This window comes from Monodon monoceros, unplaced genomic scaffold (assembly GCF_005190385.1).
Source record: "Monodon monoceros isolate NGI ecotype Baffin Bay Population unplaced genomic scaffold, NGI_Narwhal_1 Super_Scaffold_5, whole genome shotgun sequence".
In the NCBI taxonomy this organism is placed as follows: domain Eukaryota; kingdom Metazoa; phylum Chordata; class Mammalia; order Artiodactyla; family Monodontidae; genus Monodon; species Monodon monoceros.
This window is the reverse complement of record NW_021703782.1, coordinates 99,862,434-99,884,197: the sequence shown is the minus strand read 5'-3', so window position 1 is coordinate 99,884,197 and position 21,764 is coordinate 99,862,434. Positions and strand designations below refer to the sequence as shown.

Here is a 21,764-nt window from a genome sequence, read left to right as displayed (position 1 = left end):
TTTCAACCAAGGTCTAGCCTCAACCTGATCCCATGAGGGGCTCTGTAGCATGAATGGTACCACAAGGTTGTCCCACCTTGAGGCAAGGGAGCTAGTCTGTTGTACCCCCAGAATCAGTCAATTATTGACTGTGGACCAATCCCAAGGAGAGGATATAACTTCCCAGGTATTTCTGGGCAAGCTGTCTCCTGGGGCTGAGGTGAGTTACCTGGAGAAGGGAGCAATTAGGAAACTTTAGCAGCCAACACTCACAGCATCTGTAGGATGGGTATAGTGGGCCCAGAAAAGAGGGTCTGGTCTGGGCATCAGCCGCATCTACTACACCTGGAAAATATTCAAGACCAGAGCAGCCTCCAAATATTTTGTGTCTGTGTCCAGCTTTGAACCATTTTCCTGGAGACTCCCATTTGGGTGTCTTTTCTGCTTTAGTCATCAAAATCAAGTTTCTCTGCTTTGAATCCCAAAATTATCTTTGGACGTTAAAAGGTTATCATTTAAATTTTTAGGTTTCCTTCTCAGTGATCCCACTATCTGACATTAATAATTAACCTGAAGACTTATTTAACCAAATTATTCAAGCTGAGTTCACAAAAAAAGAAGGGCGGTTTTAAGAAAGGTTGTATCAATAGTTTAATCCTAACCCAGCCACAGACATTTTAAGCATAATGTGTATTTTTTTCTACTTGGGAAGAAGTTGGGGACAGGAGCAAATGTAAATGAAGGATCCCATTTTCATTTGCAATGTATTTTGGTTGTAGTTTTATAGAAAGCAGAATTCAATCAATGCCACATGAAATTAACTTTCTAGTTCTGAAAACTCCAAGTGAATTTCCTCTTTTCTCTCTTGTCTAATGCCATTTCTGTTTTTTAATACGAGTACGTTGTGATCTATCATGACTTATATTCAAATACTCTGTATTTTCCCAGGCTGTTATCCCTGCCATGGAGAAGAGTAATTTACTGACTGGAATTTTGATTAAAAATTCAAAAAAATTCAAAAGACTGCAGCATGATCCCTATTTGCGCTTCTTATAGAGGACTCTATTAAACATTGCCCTGGCTGCAACTGATCAAAATCATTTCGATCTGTCTCTTTGAAATTTCATCCTTAAGATGCTTTTCAGGACACTATCCTGGCTGCTTTATCATAGATAATAAATTTTTGAGAAATAAGACATGTATTGCTAAATGTAAGAAAAATTGCTAATTTGAATGAAGTGAAAAACATTAAAAATTATGTTGTATTAGAGAATCATTCTATAATTTCACTGTTTCAATAGATATGTTGTCTCAGCACCTGAAGTATTCTATGTTGGAGCCTCTGAAAATGTAGTAATCCAAGTTCATGGATACACAGAATTACTTCCAGTGACCATTGCTATTAAAAGTTATCCTGACAAAAGTTTTACATATTCTTCTGATCAGATTAATTTATCTCCAGAAAATAAATTCCAAAGCTTTTCAAACTTAACTGTACGTATTCATCTTACAGCTTCTTTTGTATGCCAATGTGTCTTTGTAAAACATATCTGTAGATGGTACATTGATCCTTTTTACATACGTGGATAAAATGTGGTACATCACACTATTAAGTGAGTTCACTAGTTGGTGAGAGATAAGTGACATATGTTTATACATGTAAGTAAGTGGGAAATGTTTAGTAGAGAATCTGTTTCTGATTTGGGGACAATGTCAGGAAATGTAAATTTTTGAATGAAGCAGATAAAGGTTTTTAAGGTGAAAAAACTTGGTGACATGAGTTGAAAACTAAATTAACCAACACATGCGCCTGTTTCAAAATTAACATGATGAATACTAGAAAGAGACAATTTAGATACTTAAATTTTATTTATTAGGCGGAACAGAAATATTAATATATAGAGACATAAAAATAGGTTTGACTCTGTTGATTTAAAAAATTCAGAGAAGTGAATGGAGAACATTTTGAACATTTGTTTTCCTAGACTATATTCAACGTTCTAATCCCATGGTTTTCTAGAAAAATTAATTTTTTCCCTAAAGTGTGTATCTATCATAGGCTTTTGGTACTTTCTGTTTGGACTTGAATCGAACAAATTTTCTTTCAAACAAATTTGTGAAAAATGTCAAGGAAAATTAGAGATGTGTCCACAAACTCTATTACTATAAAATATACTGACCATATGCAATAAATTTGAAGAGGGCTACATACTAATTATATAATGACCAATAGACATGAAAAACATTAGCAGAAGAAACGTTTTAACTTTCAGTGTAAGTCTAAATATAAATAAATATAAGAGATATTTTATACTACCATGTGATAAGTCATTTAGTCCATTCTCCACCTGACATCTGAATCACCCCCATTCTCCCACGCCTCTATTGCTGATAAGCTTTTGAGCTTTTTATCTTTCTTAATGACTTTTGGTTATTTTGTTTACTAAAAATTGAATTTTTTCAATGATTGTCATTTTTAATAGACATATACTCCAGATCAACTTTTTAAAAGTAATTGTTTCAACCTAAATTTGATAAGAAACTAAAATACAGAGGTGTTCCTGGAAAAAACATATTTACTATTTTATTTTACAAAATTTCTTTTTTCTTTTTTTTTTTCTTTTTGGCTGTGCTGGGTCTTTGTTGCTGCGCACGGGCTTTCTCTAGCTGCGGCGAGCGGGGGCCACTCTTCGTTGTGGTGCGTGGGCTTCTCATTGCGGTGGCTTCTCTTTTGCAGAGCACAGGCTCAGTAGTTGTGGTGCACAGGCTCAGTTGCTCCATGGTATGTGGGATCTTCCCGGACCAGGGCTCAAACCCGTGTCCCCAGCATTGGCAGGCGGATTCTTAACCACTGTGCCACCAGGGAAGCCCAAAAATTTTTATATTTGTTGCATGTAAACAATTATTCAATCATTTTCATAGATACCTAAAAGACAAGTGCTTTCATTATATTAATGTATTTATATTAAGATATAATTAGTTAATAATATATAATTAATCAATATAATCATAATTAATATAATAAAATATATTATTTGAATATCTTAATTATACAATATTCATCCATTAATTTTTTTAAACAGATACAACCAAAAGATTTATCTGGAGGACCAAATGCAGTTTCACATGTATATTTAGAAGTGGTATCTGCTCATTTTTCAAAAGCAACAAAAATTCCACTGCACTATGACAGTGGATTTCTTTTCATTCAGACAGACAAATCTATTTACAATTCAGTCAGGTATAATACAGCGGGAATTGTCATTTCTGGGGGAAACGTGGGATGGCCTGATTAATGGTATTGGGACAAGTGGTTTATTTTGGGAGGAAAATGAACTTAATTCCTAACTTTACACCATACACAAAAGTAAAGAGCTGACAAACTAAAGGTTAAATTGTAAATTATAAACACAAAGAATCAGAAAAATACAAGTATAATTTGGAGATAGAAAGACCTGTCGTAGAATGATGCCAAGGCTCCTTTCAAAATAGTTTTTAAAAAAAACCTTTGAAGTGATGTATTATAGAACTTAACAAAGAGGCTGAATTTTAACTTTAAAAAATCTAACTTTTAATTCTCAATATCATCTCCTTTTATAAAAAATTTTTCAATTTCATATTAACGTTGAAAATTGTGAACTAAATTGCAAAGTTCACCTACCTACATCTACCTCCTTATGTTTCCAGTTGGAAATGGTTTCAGTCTTCTTTCAGGAAATTCCTTCTTACAAGTTATCTCAAGAGTGGGAAGGAAGGTTGAGCTAATGGGGGTGTACTGAATGCAGCTGCACTTTGCGAATCATCACTGAAGATGATGGTGATGGTGGTGATGCTAATCAGGTAAGCATCATCTAATAAGATGGAATCACCGCCATAATTTTAGCAACAGGTCAAGGTCCCCACCAGTACACGTTAACCTGGCCTTAGACAGAACTATTTCTTGGGCACCTGATCAGAAGATGACTGTGTGTCGAAGGAGAGCTGTGGTGCCTGTGAGGCTTCCACCCTTCTATGCACTCCAGTACTTAATTATACCCTGAGACATGCAGATTTTTGCCTGCATCTTCCTTCTGTTAGAGAATGCTTCACTGGGTTCTGTTGACATAACTTACTGCTTATGTTCTTCCTCCTCGACTCCATAATAAATTCAGATACCAGTCTTTTTTATCTATCAGTGGTTTAAAAATACCAAAGCCTGTGTAAAAATACTTCTTAATAAGTTGAATTTATTTTAAATGCATAAAGAGAAACGTTTAAAAGAATCCCATTCAGGAAATCTTTTGTGAAAAGAATATTTTTTTCTACTTTAATATCAAGTTCACATTCCAACATCCTAGCTCATCTTTCCCTTTAAACTTGGATTTAATGTTTTGGGCTTTCTTAACTTTACGTTTAATTTCACGGCCCTCGTATTATACGGTTATTAATAATATTGTCAGATCATTTAGAGTTCAACAGAGTTTCTAATAATGACAATTTTTTCCTTACAGTAAAAGTTAGAGTTTATTCATTGGATGAAAACCTAAAGCCATGGCAAAGAGAAGTTACCTTAACTTTTATAGTGAGTATGCAACTAATTGAAATCAAAATTTAACCATGGCATTTTCATTATATGAATAAAGAGTTTTCATTATTATAACACTAGTCAAATGTGGCATTAAATTATTCAATACTAAATAGCCACAAGTATTTACTTAGCATCTATTGTGGGTACAAACTGGTAATTTTATACTTCTGTTATTCTGACTGACATTTTTTGTGTGTAAATTTAATGTTAGTTGAAATACATTTCAATGGCCCCATTAAAGAACATCTTTTGGTGGGTCCATCTCTAAAGTGGGTCGTATTAGTTCATATCCTCTTGCTCTTTGTGAAGCGTGGACAGATGTGGTGAGGGTTGTAGAAGTATAATTGTGGTACCAGTTAGAAGTGCATGGCATGCATTATATCATCATGACAACCTTATAGGATCAATATAATTATTATCTCCTTTTTATAGATGAAAATACAGAGGGTTAGAGAAACTAAGTAACCACTGAGGTCATACTGATAATTATTAGCTGAATCAGGATTCAAACCCAGGTCTGTCTTTCTCCAGAGCTTCCTCACTTGGCATCTCTTGATTTGTTCGAGGGATTATGGTGTGTGTCCTTCATAAGCATTTGAGTCCAGAAAGGCAAACAAGCACACATAATACAGTAAGCCAAGTATGGGATGATGTAGGACCAATAGCAGACCAGCTTGAAGGGAAGGCAGCACTGGAGATGATTATTAAGTTACTCTGGAGGAAATCATGAAAGGATGAGGGCAGGTCCTGAACTTGGTCTTTATTTATCTATCTATCTATTTATTTCGTTATTTATTTATTTATTTTTGACTGTGTTGGATCTTTGTTGCTGCTCACAGACTTTCTCTAGTTGTGGCGAGTGGGGGCTACATTTCATTGCGATGTGCGGGCTTCTCATTTCGGTGGCTTCTCTTGCTGCGGAGCATGGGCTCTATGTGCATGGGCTTCAGTAGCTGTGGCATGCGGGCTCAGTAGTTGTGGTTTGTGGGCTCTAGAGTGCAGCCTCAGTAGTTGTGGCGCATGGGCTTAGTTGCTCTGCAGCATGTGGGATCTTCCCGGACTAGAGCTCGAACCTGTGTCCCCTACATTGGCAGGCAGATTCTTAACCACTGCGCCATGAGGGAAGTCCCTTGAACTTGGTCTTAAAGGAAACCATGGACATGGTTTGATAGAGAGAAGCTGGATCATGTCTTGGGTGGCATGCAGAAGGAGCAGAGGTCTGGAGCCAGGAAGAAGCAAGCTGTGGAGATGACCATGACAGTGACTTGGCTGCAGCAGCTGGCCTGGAAACACTTCCGGGAGAATAAGTACCAGCTTTGGTGGATTATTTTACATTGGGAGAGTTCTTGGGGGGACCGCATGTTCAGGTGAACCTGTCATAGCGGTGAATGGCTCCACGGACCCCATTGTTCCCTTGTTAGAGTTCCCCATGGACAGTAAACATTGAACATATCAGAGGCCATTGCTGTGGCATGTCCCAAGGTGTTCAGGTTTGATCTTGAAGATATAGAGAGCCAAGGACGTCTTTTGGGCATGGCATGACGTCATGTAAACAGTGTTTGAAGAAGATTATCCTAGAGGTCCTGTTCAGGAAGAAGCCAGGTGGAGAAGAGCCTGTTGGGAGTTTATTTAACATATTCTAAATATTTACCATACTACTTAACGTCTGTTGAAAATGTGCCTTTGTGCCTTAGAAATTAGTCTTTGTTAACAAGCCTGACCAGTTGACAGTCATTGCCTCAAATCTACATCAGCATCATATATGCTTAGTTTCAACAAAGTTTCTTAGGGCTTAGTGAATATTTCTGTAAGAACTATCAATTACATATTATGCTTAGGTGTGACTTCTGTACTTATAGATTATTTTAAAAAATGAAACTTGCTTTTCTTTTCACTCAAAGGATCCAGAAGGGTCAGAAGTTGCTGTGATAGGAAAAAATTTTTTCCCAGAATTATCAGTTTCCCTGACTTCAAGATTCCATCTAATCCTAAGTATTTTAAATGATGTGTTGGTACAGTTGTTTATCTTAAAAGCAGTGGAGGTAACTGGGATTATTGAACAGTCTGATGGAGTCATCAACATCTGACTGAAAGGTGCTGATGTAAAGAAAGTTTGGTTCTGGCTAATCTTCTCATGCCCAGTGAGTGTCCTGCCTGCCTAAAGGAAGGTGGCACCTGCTGGGGCTCTTCTGCATTGAGATGGGGGAACTGATATAATTCTGCCAGCTGTGAGCACCATGCTAGTCTGTTTATTCAATTTAGATAATACACATAACATAATATTTATGATTTTAATTATTCACAAGTGTACAACTCAGTGGCATTCACATTCACTGTGTTGTGTAACCATCACCACCATTTACACCCAAAACTTGCTCATCATCCACAACAAAAACCCTGTACCCATAGGCAATGTCTCTCACTCCTGGTCTGTTTCTTGATCAGGGATCCTGTCTCCACTTGGCTGTCCCCTGGCCTCAGCCTTGTAGCTAGATCCTACCTGTTTGCAAATAGGCCTCCTTGATTTGACCTCCTGCCTGACCTTCTGAGGAATCCATCCCAGGATTGCCCTAACTCTTGTAACATTGTTTTGTTGGACTCCTGATACTGGCTGCCTCTCTGGTCTTGTCCCTTTTTGAAAGTACCCTATAGATACCGGCTGCCAAAGTGAATGCTTCCTAAGCATCTAGAGATTGGGACATTGTCTGTCCCACCCTTGGGAACTGACCTACGTTTAGGTCCTAACCCCTGACAATCTGTACGTCCGCTGAAAGTAACTAGGCTGTTCTATCCTTCTGATAACCATCTCCTTCCAAACACTTCTAACTCCTCATCCTTCTCCAGATTTTAATCCCTTTACCCCTTCCCATTATCCTAGTCCTCAGTCCTTCAGTACCATCAGGAACTTCTCTAACCAGCTTTGTGGGCATGCAGCCTATGCAGTGGCACAGTGCCTGGCACTCTGAAGGGCCCCCTACTTAGTTCAGTGCTCTGTTGTTGCTGTCTTAAAATTATTAATAATTTTATATTTGAACGTGTATTTTGTAAGCAAAGTCTGACCGGACAATGGAGCATGCATGTGAATTAGAGGAGATGTGTGTGATTCATGTGCCCACCATCCCTTGCCGCCCCCTTCCCATAGAGCATTCACAACACTCCATGAACACAGGATTCCAGTGGACCCACAATGCGCAGAAGTTTAATGAGACTCAAAGTAAGTACAAAGTGTGTGTGTCATGTCTATGACTGAGCAAGCACGGGTCCTGACAGCCCCTAGAGGCCATATTTTCCACTGGAACCAGAACTTGTTTTGAATGCAGAAAGATGACAATGGCATTCAAAGAAACACAAATGACCGAGGAACCTCATCATATTGTTTCTTGCTCCTGTTGCTACCCTGTACTAGCCAACCACTTACACTAAATATGATGATATAGAAGGAAAGGGAAAGATAGGGTAACCCATAGTTCTTTTTCCTTTCGGGCTTTTCCTATTTATCAGTAAGCAAAGGTAGAGAGTGTTATTAGAATACACACATATCAAGAAGTAAAATAAAGACAGTTGAGTTATCTTTGTGCAGCATTTCCACCATTCTGGTAAGAACGAAATATTAGATGTATGCATGAGCTATGAAATACGAATTATGTAATTTTGGTGATTCTACATATGAGTTAAATGCTCTTATATTTGCATTTAAAACTCGCATTGCACAATACAAAGATGAGTGGCAAAATTCATGCCATTATTTAAAATTTTAATTTTTCTTTACTTAGAATGATATTAAATAGCAAATTAAAAAACACCATGGCAAGTTGAGTGAGAGACCCAGAAGAAAGGAAAAAGCTTTATATTTTAATACCTTTAATAGCACTTTTTTCTTGCTTTATGAATAAGTAGCTCTACATTTTCATCTTGCACTGGGACCCTCAAATTTTATAGACGGCCCTGGCTACTTCTTTCTGTGTGATTCTGAGCAGTGCTTCCTTCCTTCCTTCCTTCCTTCCTCCCTCCCTCCCTTCCTTATTTCCTTCCTTCCTTCCATCCTTTTAACGCTTTCTGATCATCAGTTTGTCTGTAAAATGGAGATAATGCCAAATCATGCCAACCATTATCAAGTGGCCTCTGCTGATGGGCAATCATTTTATTCATTTCCTATCTAACTTCCATGGAGAGATCCAGAAAGCATTCTGGAGGGGTCTGTGGATAAATGGGGGAAAAGAAAATCATATAAAGTTGGGGGGCAGACTAAGCCTTTGGCAGTTATTTGGGGGGGAAATCCATTGAACAGTTTTTTGTTTGTTTGTTTGTTTTTTGCGGTACGCGGGCCTCTCACTGTTGTGGCCTCTCCCGTTGCGGAGCACAGGCTCCGGACGCGCAGGCTCAGCGGCCATGGCTCACGGGCCCAGCCGCTTCGCGGCATGTGGGATGTTCCCGGACCGGGGCACGAACCCGTGTCCCCTGCATCGGCAGGCGGACTCTCAACCACTGCGCCACCAGGGAAGCCCCATTGAACAGTTTTTTGGTGTTTGCCTTTTTTTCTATTAATGGAGACTTTTGCATGTTTGCAGGTAAAAAGAAAGGAGTTGGTAAAGCAGGAGAGATAAGATGCTAGAAAGAATGATCATATGAACTCCTTATATGTTTATATGATTTTCAGTGCTCAGAGTATATCACATTTAAGCATTCCCATGAAGAATCCAAGGCAGGTGTTGCTATCTCCAGGAATTGAAGAAGCCTAGTTCTCAGAAGAGACATAAGATGGGAAGCAGGGGTTTACCTTGGAAAGGTGTTACGGGTTAGCGCTGGCCATCAGCACCAATTATTCCAGCCTTCTTGGGATGCTATTAAGTTACTACCAGCAGGTGGCGCTTCAAGCAGGCCTCTGAGCCCGCTGTTGTTTAAGAACTTAAAGTGCACTTGCAAATTAAAGTTTGTTTTAATTGAAGTATAGTTGATTTACAATATTGTGTTACTTTCAGGTATACAGCATAGTGATTCAGTATTTTTGCAGATTATACTCCATTATAGGTTATTACAAGATAAAGGATATAATTCCTTGCGTTATACAGTATATCCTTGCTGCTTATTTATTTTATATGTAGTAGTTTAGGCCCCATATGGAAAGGAACTGAGGCTTCCTGCTCAGAGCCATGTGAGCGAGCCACCATAGAGGTAAATCCTTCAGCCCCAGTCAAGCCTTTAGGTGACTGCAGCCTCAGCTAACAGCTTGATTGCAACCTCATGAGATAAACTAAGTCAAAATTACCCAGCTAAGCCATTCCTGAATTCTTGCCATTTCAATAAAACTGTGAAGATAATTGTTTATTTTAAGCCCTTAGGTTTTGGGGTAATTGATTACATAGCAATCGTTAACTTGTACAGTAGAATAGCTGTTTTTCTAAAAATGCAGCTCTCACGAAAGCTCCTGCATTCACTGCCACCACTAATGAGCAATTGCTCATTAGGAATGGCTTAGCTGGGTAATTTTGGCTTGGGTTCGGGTTCTCTCAAGAGTTTGCAATCAAGTGGTTAGCTGGGGCTTTAGTCACCGAAAGGTGTGCCTGGGGCTAGGGGATTTACCTCTACAGTGGCCCACTCACACGGCTCTGAGAAGGAGGCCTCAGTTCCTTTCCACACAGGCCTCTCCATAGGCTACTTGTGTGTCCTTACAGCGTGGTGGCTGGCCTCCCCCAGAGCAGGAAATCCAAGAGAGAGCAAGGTAGGAAGGGCAATGCCTTGTATGACCTACCCTCTAAGGTCACACACCTCTGCATTTGTTATATTCTATTGGTCAAATGGGCCAACACTGATACAGTGTGGGAGGGAACCATACAAGGCCATGAATATCGGGACATTGGGGGCCATTTTGGAGGCTGGCTACCACATCCAGCCATTGGATGAGTGACTGAGTATGGATGCATTACATGTATTAGAATTAAATAAGAGAGCTTATGCTGAACAACAAGTAAGATTGTCTGAAAAAGTGTGGGACAGTGAAGCCAAAGAGGGGGTTAATGGGAGAGTGGGCACCTTCTTTTATTTTGTCTCTTTTTGTTTCCTCTGAAGAAACGTGCCTAACTACATTCCATCACAAACACTCGATTTTCTCTTTGGGCCTTATTATTTTCTACTTCCTCCATATTCTCTCCTCAGAAATCCTCCCCTATTCCATTACTGAGTTAGGAACCTGCAGTGGCCTTTTAGGACGTGCTATTCCAACCCACTACTCTGGTGACTTCCAAGAATAGTTTGAGCAACAACTTTCTTCTTTATCTTTCTTCAGTTATCATTTGGAACTTAAACATAAAATCATCCACCCTTGGATCTGAACTACTGTGCTCCCTATGACATGACTTATCCAGTTTTTCTTGGCTCTTCCCTCCTCTAGCCCTTTTCAGGTAATCTCCTCAATCTGCCATCTGCCTGGTTGCCTCTGCAGCCAGTCTCAACCCTACACCCTTTGAGGTAGGGAGACCCAGATATAAGTCAGAGTAGTGCTTCACTTATGTCACACCTATTCCCAACTTGTACCTTTGAACCTTCACCTAGAATGTACAGTGGTATCTAAATAAGAATCAAAATGTGTGGACCAGGCTGTAAATTGTTAAAGAGTTTACAAAACAGAGAATCAATCACAGACAAAAGAACTGGAGGGTGTCAAACAGAAAAGAAGACTTCAGCAGGGCTTGGTATCTCTCCCTTCTTTTTCCTACTGATCCCAACACAATCAAATCCCCATCTTTGCAAGTTGCTAGGTGTGTTTCCTGAGGCAAATCACTATATTTCTCTGAACCCCAGTTTACTCATTGGTCACCTGAGGTCATAACAACTTTCAGAGTGGTTGTGAAGATTAGGGACAGTTTATATAAGTTAATCATTGCAATACCTATGACATAGAGCTAATAATTGGTAGCTATTGTGTTATTATTTGGATGAGCTCTTTAAAGGTTCAGAACATGTTCTTCATGTCTGAATCACATATAGTACCTGGCAAAATGCCATGGAGTTTGTAGGTCTTGTTGAGATGGTGAATTAACATTTACGGCCTTTCTTCTTAATCACTATACTTATTCCTGGAAGTAAGAAAAATGCTTCAAGCAATATCTTTGTTACAGAGAGAGGAGGATCTTTTTGAGTGTAGACCTTTTATAGCTTATGAGATAAAAGTAGGAGGGTACACATAATCTGCTAATGGCAGTCAATGCCATAATCAAGAGGAAAAATAATTGAGTGCCTTCTAAAAAGGATTCCGGTCCATGGGAGCCTTTTTGTGCTCCTTTGCTCACTAAGTTAGAATGTTAGACTCTCAGGAGGTAGCAATTAGCCTCTTAACAGGTCAGTCATCTAATCTCTGACCCTTAATTGACAGCAAACAAACAAACCAGAAAGGAAGTAGGGGCAAAATTCGCTGGGCTCAATGATAAAGAGATTCTTTCATCCTGAGAGTCATGTGACTGTTAGTGTTGTGTTCCGCCCGGCTGCTGCCAGAAGGGTAGAACTACATTAACTGTAGATTGGTATGATCCTATGCACATATACACGTATATATATATATTTTTTGCGGTACGTGGGCCTCTCACTGTTGTGGCCTCTCCCGTTGCGGAGCACAGGCTCCGGACACGCAGGCTCAGTGGCCATGGCTCACGGGCCTAGCCACTCCGCGGCATGTGGGATCTTCCCGGACCGGGGCACGAACCCACGTCCCCTGCATCGGCAGGCGGACTCTCAACCACTGCGCCACCAGGGAAGCCCCATATACATGTATTTTTAAAGTAGAAGATCATGACTATGTCTTAAACCAGTAGTAAATAATAGCGACAATTTTCAGGTTCATGCTACGTGCCAAGAGCTTTATACATATGTCATTTCATCCGCCCATCAGCGCCATGAGGTATTATTGTTTTGATTTTATAGATGACAAAACTGATGCTCAAGTTTTGAGTTTTAAGTTGCCCCAAATCACATAGTTTTTTATACAGACACAAGATTTGAATTCAAGCCTGCCTCACCACAGACCATACTTTCTTTTCAATGAAATATTTCAAACTTTTAGGAAGCTACAGCGACTAACCTCTCAAACACCGATATAACTACCACTAAACTTTACTGAATTATTTGTAAGATATTGCTATACTGGCTTCAGATGTTCCTTTAAAACAAAAGGTAATAGATACAGTGGAAGCATATACCTCTTTCCTATCCCAAATTTCTCCTTCCCTTTGCAGACATAACTACTATTCTGATTTAGTATTTACCTTTCACAATCATATGTTTATGTCATTATTACTGGTATAAGTGTCTATAGATAATGACATTGCTGTGTATGTTTTTGGGTTTTTTTTTCGGCTGCGTTGGGTCTTTGTTGCTGCATGCGAGCTTTCTCTACTTGTGGCGAGCCGGGGCTACTCTTTGTTGTGGTGCACAGGCTTCTCATTGCGGTGGCTTCTCCTGTTGCGGGCTCTAGGTGCGAGGGCTTCAGTAGTTGCAGCACGCAGGCTTAGTTGCTCCGTGGCATGTGGGATCTTCCCTGACCAGGGATCGAACCCATGTTCCCTGCGTTGGCAAGCAGATTCTTAACTACTGCTCCACCAGGGAAGTCCTGCTGTGTATGCTTTTAAACTTGTGTAAATACAAATGTTATTATGTTTTTTTGTTGGTTTTACCAGCCAATACTGCAAGTTGGTTTTGCCAGCCAACATTGCATTCCATGGTATGAATATACAGTAATGTATTTATCATTTTTCTGTTGTTTTAGGTTGCTGCCAAATTTTTGCTATTACAGATAACACTACAAAGAGCATTCCCATACTTGTGTCTTAGGGAGTTGTGTGAAAGTTTTCTGGGGTATATACCTAGAGTGTCTATTTTCCCATTACCCTCTAACCAGGTTTCCTGCAGACTGTGGTGAATTCCTGATTTGATGTTGGGATAACAGGGTCTTGGATGTGGGATACAGGTATAAGATTGTAAGAAAAATGGGTCATTTAGAAGGCGTGATGTTGATAGCCCAAGTCACTTGAGAGAGGAATTTTAACACACAGCTAAAGCAGTGGATCTTAGACCCAAGGAGAAAAGAGGCTGGTTTCTCCTTTGGCCTAATCAACAGAAAACTAATTTCGAGCTGGACTTGGGGATGTTGGAAGAGGGAAATAAGGAATGGACCAAGTGAAACAGGGACACTTGGAAGAGGTTGTTTGGTGCTTTCAGTTAATGGTTTTTAAACCATGTGTCCAGGGACTCCAGGGTCCCTATGGAGCCTCCTCAAGGCCACCTGGGGGTGCATGCTGGCAGAGAGTGGGACCACCCACTCTGTTCACCTGGAGCATCTCTATTCTAACTAGTTTACACATTGGACTTCCCTGTAAGACTTTGTTTCAGTAAACTTTTTGTAGCTAAATGTCTTTTTAAATTCATTTAAATATTTAGGAAGAGAAGTAACTAATGAGAGGCATTTACTTATAAGGTTCCATAGCTGGATGTAGTTTATATCCCAAGATTCCCTTTCTCACTGGTGTTATGGGTGAGCACTTAAGTAAATTCTGAGTGAGTTGCATTCTGCAGTGCCAGTAGCAGTAACCCATATATAACCCATGTTTCCAAAGACACACAGAATTGAAGGTATAAATAGGTTAAGAATAATAGTAATAGTATTGGGCTGACTGTTTGTTACCCTGCTAGGAGCACTTTCATGTCATGGTGACTTCAGAGAATAATAAGTAATTCAGCTAATTGGCTGCAGTGAAGAAGAGAAGCATTTGAGGCTGGAGAATCAAGCAGGACTCAGATCAGGAGGGGCCTTGTGAACTAAGTGAAGTCATGTAGGCTTGATCCTGAGGGTTGAATTGAGGTAGCATTAGCAGACAAGTCGGATGACCACCAAAGTTGCTGCCAGACCTGGATTCTCCTCTTTTAGAGATGGAGTATCTGTATAAAAACCAGATGCCTCCAAAGGTCAACATTTTAAAATGTAAAGAAGAATCCATCTTTGAGGCATGTTTAGAAGGCAGATTAAAAAAGTTTAGTTAAGGACAGTTGAGAATCTGTAAGTTGTTGAACTTCAGTTCTATTGAGAACCTTTGAGATCCATCGTTTTTTAAATGTTTTCTATCAGAGAAACATGCCGATGGTTAGTGATTGATATGACTTATCAGTATTGACTCCATAATACAAGCAAATAAGTGTCCTTCACTTCAGATATCATCTATGATCATTTCAGCGTTCTCGTTTTCTCCTAAGTATCTTTTCCCGAAAATGATGGCAAAAGCACTTTGTTTGTTTTAACTTGACTCATCTTTCGTAACCCAGTTTAATTATTTTACAAATTTCCTTCTGAAACAACTAGGTCAGACAATAGTGGCAGATTTTTGCCATTTCAATAACATATGTAGAGACACTGTTAGTGAAATTTGTATATCAAATTTTCCTTTGTGTGCCTTTTTTCCCAATAAACTCAGTACGAAAGTGTTGGTAAAATAGAACCTTATTAATTCAGAAGGATTGCCAATGTGACTGTAAAACATCTAAATTATAGTAAAATGTTTAGAGATATCTGTTTTACTATTTTAAAATAGAGTACTTATTATATACTAGGCTAGAAATGAGTGCTAGTAAAAGGAAGGTAGTAAATAAAAACTTTCTATTAAGCATAAAGTATCATAAAAATCTTAAAGATAAAATTTTTATTTCATTCTAAATTAATTACTAGACTCATTTGTCATAGGAAGCTTTGTTTTTCTTGCGCTCTTATATTAAAATAATTTAAAACCTCACTGAAAAGTAAGTTTATTTTTTAGAAAATAAAGATATTCTGTGCCTGAATGAATGCAAATTTTGAATTTGTGCTGTATGAGTTAATAGATATTGCAGGATATCCATTCCCCACTAAAAACGAAAGTATTTGATTGGTCATTTATTCCCTAGAGAATGATGCAGCATCCTCAACATGATGTTTTCATTGCCAGTCACAATCTTTTCTCTACCTAACATTCAGCTTCTTCTCTAGACTGGGACAGACCAAGGAATTATTCCATAGGCTTCCTTTGCAGATCTGTCTTCTCCTTCCACCATTTCCAGTGCCAATGACACTACCATTCAGGTCTTCTCTAGAAAGACACCTCATAAGCCCTCTCTAAACCAGGTCCATTCTAAAATCACCTCAGTGTGAAACTGAATCCAGGTGGGTCTCCATCTGTATCAGAGTGCCTCCAAAGGCATGCTCACAGATGATAAAACATCAGAGCGATTGCCTGGTCAAGAGATGAAAGGCCAAAGACAATGCAACTTACTGGTTTCTAATTGTGAGCCATTCATTTCAGTGCCAAACTCTTATGTTAGAATCCTTTTATTTGTATTCATCAAAATAAATTATCTAGGTGTAGGACTCTATAAAAAAAATCTACTCTTATACCTGGGCATTAAAGGGTGTTTCAGTTCCAATTTTACTTTTCCTACTTAGAAGTCCCTCTTCTTGACATTAATAATTAACCAGTAAACCAATTTACCCAAGTTCTTCAATCTCGGTTTATTTAAAAGGAGAGTAACTTCAGGAGCGTTATATCCATGGTTTACTGCTACCTCCAGCATGGGCCTGTGGGGCATACTTTGTTTTTTAATCTTCGTGGGGAAAAGTTGGGGACAGGAACAAACGTAAGTAAAACAACCCATCTTTATTTTTCAATGCATCTTATTAATGTGATGAGTGAAAAAGTAAATTCAACAGACTGTGTTAATTTGTTTTTTTGTTTGTTTTCTTTATTTGCGGTACGCGGGCCTCTCACTGTTGTGGCCTCTCCCGTTGCGGAGCACAGGCTCCAGACACGCAGGCTCAGTGGCCATGGCTCACGGGCCCAGTCGCTCCGCGGCACGTGGGATCTTCCCGGACCGGGGCACGAACCCGTGTCCCCTGCATCGGCAGGCGGACTCTCAACCACTGCGCCACCAGGGAAGCCCCAGACTGTGTTAATTTGTAAATAACTTTCTACTTCTGGGAGCACTAAGTGAATAGTCTCACCTCTGAATAAGAAAGTCATGTAGCATTTTGATTTGATGAGTGGCTAACGACATGACAGTTTTAGGGGATTGTTACTTATAAAAATTTACATAAGTGATTATTCAAATTCCTCTTCAAAACAGCACAAACTAAACTCAAGATAATAAACTTTCTTGGTGTTTCTGGCTTGTTTCTATCTGGTGCAGAGTTTTCTTTGTGTTTTCCGAGTACTGTACATAGTAAAGCAAGGGTTACTTGGGGTTCAATTCTAAGCCTGTGGCTTGAAAAATCTATGGTTATAATTACTTCCAAATTTATGAGCTAATGCTTTATAAATTTTAGTGTTATTATTGAAATAATGTGTATTTTAAACTAAATCTTTAAAATATTGATATCATATCGAGAAATAACATTTTAGTACTGATAAGTAACTGGAGAATATCTAATCAAACCTACTCATTTCCTGTAAGGATAAATCCAGATAGAGAAAGTAACTTGCCAAAGGTCACACCACTAAGAGAAACAGAAGTAGGACTTGTATTAAGGACTCCTCTTTACCGCTTCAATTTTTTCCCATTTTGTTATAAATGTATACTTTAAATATGTAAAATATATTATAAATATAAATGTATACTTAGGATGTCATAAATTTATAGCACTCTCCCAACCCTAATCTGATTTTCTCACATGGCCACAATCACCCCATTTCCTGGTTAGTTTTCGTTTATTCCTTCTTGAAAGACAGCTGACTGAAGTTCAGAGAAATTGGATTAAATGACTTCAAATTAGTGGTAGAACTAGGACTAGAACCTGGGTCCCATGATACTTAATTTTTTCTACTACACTGTACTGGCCCTTAATAAACATCTTCTCTCTTTCTCTGAAAAAGTGGGAGTATGCCATTTACAACATGGGAATCAATAAATTTAATTGATTGATTCAACAAAAATTTTTTGAGCACCTACTATGTGATAGGCACTGAGGATATATTAGATGATACAGAGCTTGCATTCAAGTGGGAGAAGAAACTGATGAACCAATGAATGAACCAATGAGTGAATGAGTAAATAAATAAGGTCAGGTAGTTATTGGTACCATGAAGGAAAAAAATAAAGGAGAGTAAGAAGATAAAGAAATGATGGGGCACTATTTAAAAGTGTAGACAGGGAAGGTTCTCTAAGGAGGTGACACTCAAACCGAGCTTGAAGGAAGTAACAGAGCAAACCATGCAAATATCTGGAGAAAGAACATTCCAGGTAGAGACCAAACTAGAATTTGTGCCTCTCTGCAAGCTCAGTGGCCATATTCTCTACAACTATTGAAAGAAAATAAGAAAAGTATGAAATACTTTATAGCTACTAATGTATCAGTAAGGACAAAAGTCTGTATGAATGAGTGGTTCCAGAGCTGTCTTTTAGGGACCTGAAACATGAATTATTTTATATTTCACCACCACCACCACATAGACAATCAAAAGTAAAACAATACTAAACTGAAAAATATAAAACTTCTAACAATACCAAAATTAAAATAGCTTTTTTTTTCTAAATTTCTCTTGCAAAAATTCTTGATAAATTCAGTTTAGCCTAGCAATTGAAAGTGTTAATTCAGGAAACGGGCTGCTCAGGTTCAATTCCTAATTCTGTAATTTAATAGCTATGTGACCTTGGGGAAGTCAATTATCAGTTTCTTCCTCTGTAAAGTCGGAGTAATAGTAAGACTTTTTTCATAGAGGGGTTGTCACAACACAGTGAGTTTATATATATATATATATATATATATATATATATATATATGTCTTAAAATAGTGCCTAACACTGAGTAAGATTTCAGTAACTGTACCTTATTATCATCAAAGCTGAACATTCCTCATTTTCTGCTGTTCCTGGGTAAGCACATGGGGAATTGAGAAGATGAAATTATCGTAAACCACAAATAAATGTTGATTTAAAAATATCATTTTAAGTTGAGAAAATGTGCCTATTTTATTTATTTTTATTTTATTTTTTATTTTTTGGCTGCATTGGGTCTTCGTTGCTGCGGGTGCACTTTCTCTAGTTGTGGTGAGCAGGGGCTACTCCCCGTTGTAGCGTGTGAGCTTCTTATTGCGGTGGCCTCTCCTGTTGCAGAGCACGGGCTCTAGGCACATGGGCTTCAGCAGTTGCAGCACGCGGGCTCAGCAGTTGTGGCTCGCGGGCTCTAGAGTGCAGGCTCAGTGGCTGTGGCGCATGGGCCTTGTTGCTCTGCGGCATGTGGGATCTTCCTGGACCAGGGCTGGAACCCATGTCCCCTGCATTGGCAGGCGGATTCTTTTTTTTTTTTTTTTTTTGCGGTATGTGGGCCTCTCACTGTTGTGGCCTCTCCCGTTGCGGAACACAGGCTCTGGACGCGCAGGCTCAGCGGCCATGGCTCACGGGCCCAGCCGCTCCGCGGCACGTGGGATCTTCCCGGACCGGGGCACGAACCCACGTCCCCTGCATCGGCAGACGGACTCTCAACCACTGCACCACCAGGGAAGCCCTGGCAGGTGGATTCTTAAACACTGCGCCACCAGGGAAGGCCCCAAATGTGCCTATTTTAAATTGAATCTCTCAAGTGAGATTTAAAAAAAAATCAGAAGTATAACAAAAAATGTCATATAAATATACTGTTCCTTCTCTTTTCCTGTTTCAACAGGTATGTCATTTCAGCACCAAAAGTATTCCGTGTTGGAGCATCTGAAAATATTGTAATTCAAGTTTATGGATACACTGAAGAATTTGATGCAACAATCTCTATCAAAAGTTATCCTGACAAAAAATTTACTTATTCTTCAGGCCATGTTATTTTATCCACAGTAAATAAATTCCAAAATTCTGCACTCTTAACAGTATGTATTTATCCTTCAGTTTCTTTATATATATAGAATATTCTCAGTAAAATGTGTACCAAGTTTGAGTATTGATAACACAGAGATTTGATCATTTATACCACTCTACCACTGCGTGATTATTAGATGATGTCAGTCACTAATGAGTCATAAGCACAAGAATATTATACTTACTTTTAGGTTTGTACATATTTAAGTAACATTGTACTAAAAATAGTTTTTATTATATTGCAAATAATAAAAAGACAACACTGAGAGTCCTCCAAAACATTTTATCCTTTAAAAGGGATCTGTGTATTACTCAGGTTTGAGAAACGCTGATCTAAATAAATTCTAACCAAATGTAGGAATTCTTTGATTAATGTTCTTGATGGTAAATGCTCTAACCTCTTAACAAATACTTCCACTTTTTAGGTTTATTAAGAAATAAAATTCATTTCCCAAAAGTAGACACTCTTATCTGATGCCATTAGCCACACACATGTGACTGTTACCTTTAAATTTAAATCAATCAAATGTAACTAAAATAAAAAATTCAGTTAATCACTCATACTAGCCACCTTTCAAGTGCTTAAATAGCCACAGGTAACTGGTGGCACCATACTGAACAGCTCTCCCTTATCACACAGAGCTCTGTTGAACAGTTCTAACTCAGATGGCTAATTGGAAAAGTAAATTAGGGTGGGGAAATCATAAAATTGATGCATGTCTTAAGCATTTAACTTTATCTTAACGTTACAATGTATCTTTATTTGCTAATCGTTAAATGTTGTGCCCAGGTCTTTTCTTGGGTCCACTGGCTGGAGCAGAGATTCTTATTTATAATGTGTCACAGCTTTAACGAATCATTTGTTCTACAGTTTCTATTTCCTTAAAGTAGAGAAAGAACTTAGATACTTGCAAAGCAATCTGAGTGCAGAATCTTTATAGATTTTTACCATTTTCCAAACTTTTACAGTACTCTCACATATCTAATTTAACATGGTTTGTTTTAGTGATTAACTTTTATCTCATGTTTTCAAAGCCGAAGTTTTCATAAAAACACTTTTCTGGGCTTCCCTGGTGGAGCAGTGGTTGAGAGTCCGCCTGCCGATGCAGGGGACACGGGTTCGTGCCCGGGTCCGGGAAGATCCCACGTGCCGCGGAGCGGCTGGGCCCGTGAGCCATGGCCGCTGAGCCTGTGCGTCCGGAGCCTGTGTTCCGCAACGGGAGAGGCCACAGCAGTGAGAGGCCTGCGTACCGCAAAAAAAAAACAAAAACAAAAACACTTTTCTTTCTTCTGTTACTTTCTGTGTATTAAATGTGCATATCATGCAGTGTAAAGTGGATCATTACAATTACATAGACAAATTGGAAAGCACATTGCTCAACCCGTGGAAGCAGAAGGATGTAGATAGGATACAAAGTGTCCTGAACATCAGTCAGGATGTTGAACTGAGGGGATGGAGAACATGGGCTAATCCAACGAGCTGATGACGTGAAAGTTTAAGAGAGCTCCTATAGTAGTAGTTTTTACTAAATGCATGTAAAATTGGGGAAGCACAGAACCAAAAAGATTTTTTTTTTTTTTTTTTTGTGGTACGCGGGCCTCTCACTGTGGTGGTCTCTCCTGTTGCGGAGCACAGGCTCCAGACGCGCAGGCTCAGCAGCCATGGCTCACTGGCCTAGCCACTCTGCAGCATGTAGGATCTTCCCGGACCCGGGCACGAACCCGTGTCCCCTGCATAGACAGGCGGACTCTCAACCACTGCGCCACCAGGGAAGCCCCCGAAAAAATTTTAATTGCTTAAAGCTAAATGTTGATTATGACATTTGATATTGAAGGGCTTTGGGCAAAATTTATTTACTACTTTGGCTCCTATACTACTTTTTAAATAACATGTTTTATATCCTTAAAATTATTATACTCTTTTCCATCAACATTGTCTTTTACAGATACAACCCAAACAATTGTCTGGAGGACAAGCCCCAGTTTCACATGTGTATTTGGATGTTGTATCAAAGCATTTTTCAAAATCAAAAAAAATGCCAATAACCTATGACAATGGATTCCTCTTCATTCATACAGACAAACCTGTTTACACTCCGCACCAGTCAGGTAGATTATAAAATGCTTCTCTCTCTGGGTGGGGGGGGGGGGAGTGGGATTGGGATTGAAACTATACTGTAGAGGTTTTTGGGTTTTTTTCCCCAAGCTTGAGCAGCTGGGTAAATGATGATGGCATTTATTTAAACTGAACTTTGGATGTGGGGAAGAGTTTTTATTTATTTATTTTTAATTTTTATTTTATATTGGAGTATAGTTGATTTACAATGTTGTGTTAGTTTCAAGTATACAGCAAAATGATTCAGTTATACAT

The 21,764-nt window shown here is 39.0% G+C and overlaps 1 protein-coding gene across 3 annotated transcripts in view; it reads left to right on the top strand.

The window, feature by feature from the left end:
• The first annotated feature begins 16,088 nt into the window (after nucleotides 1–16,088).
• The window catches only part of C5 (complement C5), a 77,865-nt gene continuing 72,189 nt past the window's right edge, over nucleotides 16,089–21,764 (top strand). For all 3 annotated transcript variants that reach the window (XR_003790770.1, XM_029202667.1, XM_029202668.1), the window contains exons 1-3: nucleotides 16,089–16,192; nucleotides 19,212–19,404; nucleotides 21,340–21,502. Coding sequence is in view for 2 of the 3 variants with exons in the window: in XM_029202667.1 (XP_029058500.1) it covers nucleotides 16,128–16,192; nucleotides 19,212–19,404; nucleotides 21,340–21,502 (421 nt within the window). In the remaining variant the exon portion in view is untranslated. The remainder of the gene's footprint in view (nucleotides 16,193–19,211; nucleotides 19,405–21,339; nucleotides 21,503–21,764) is intronic.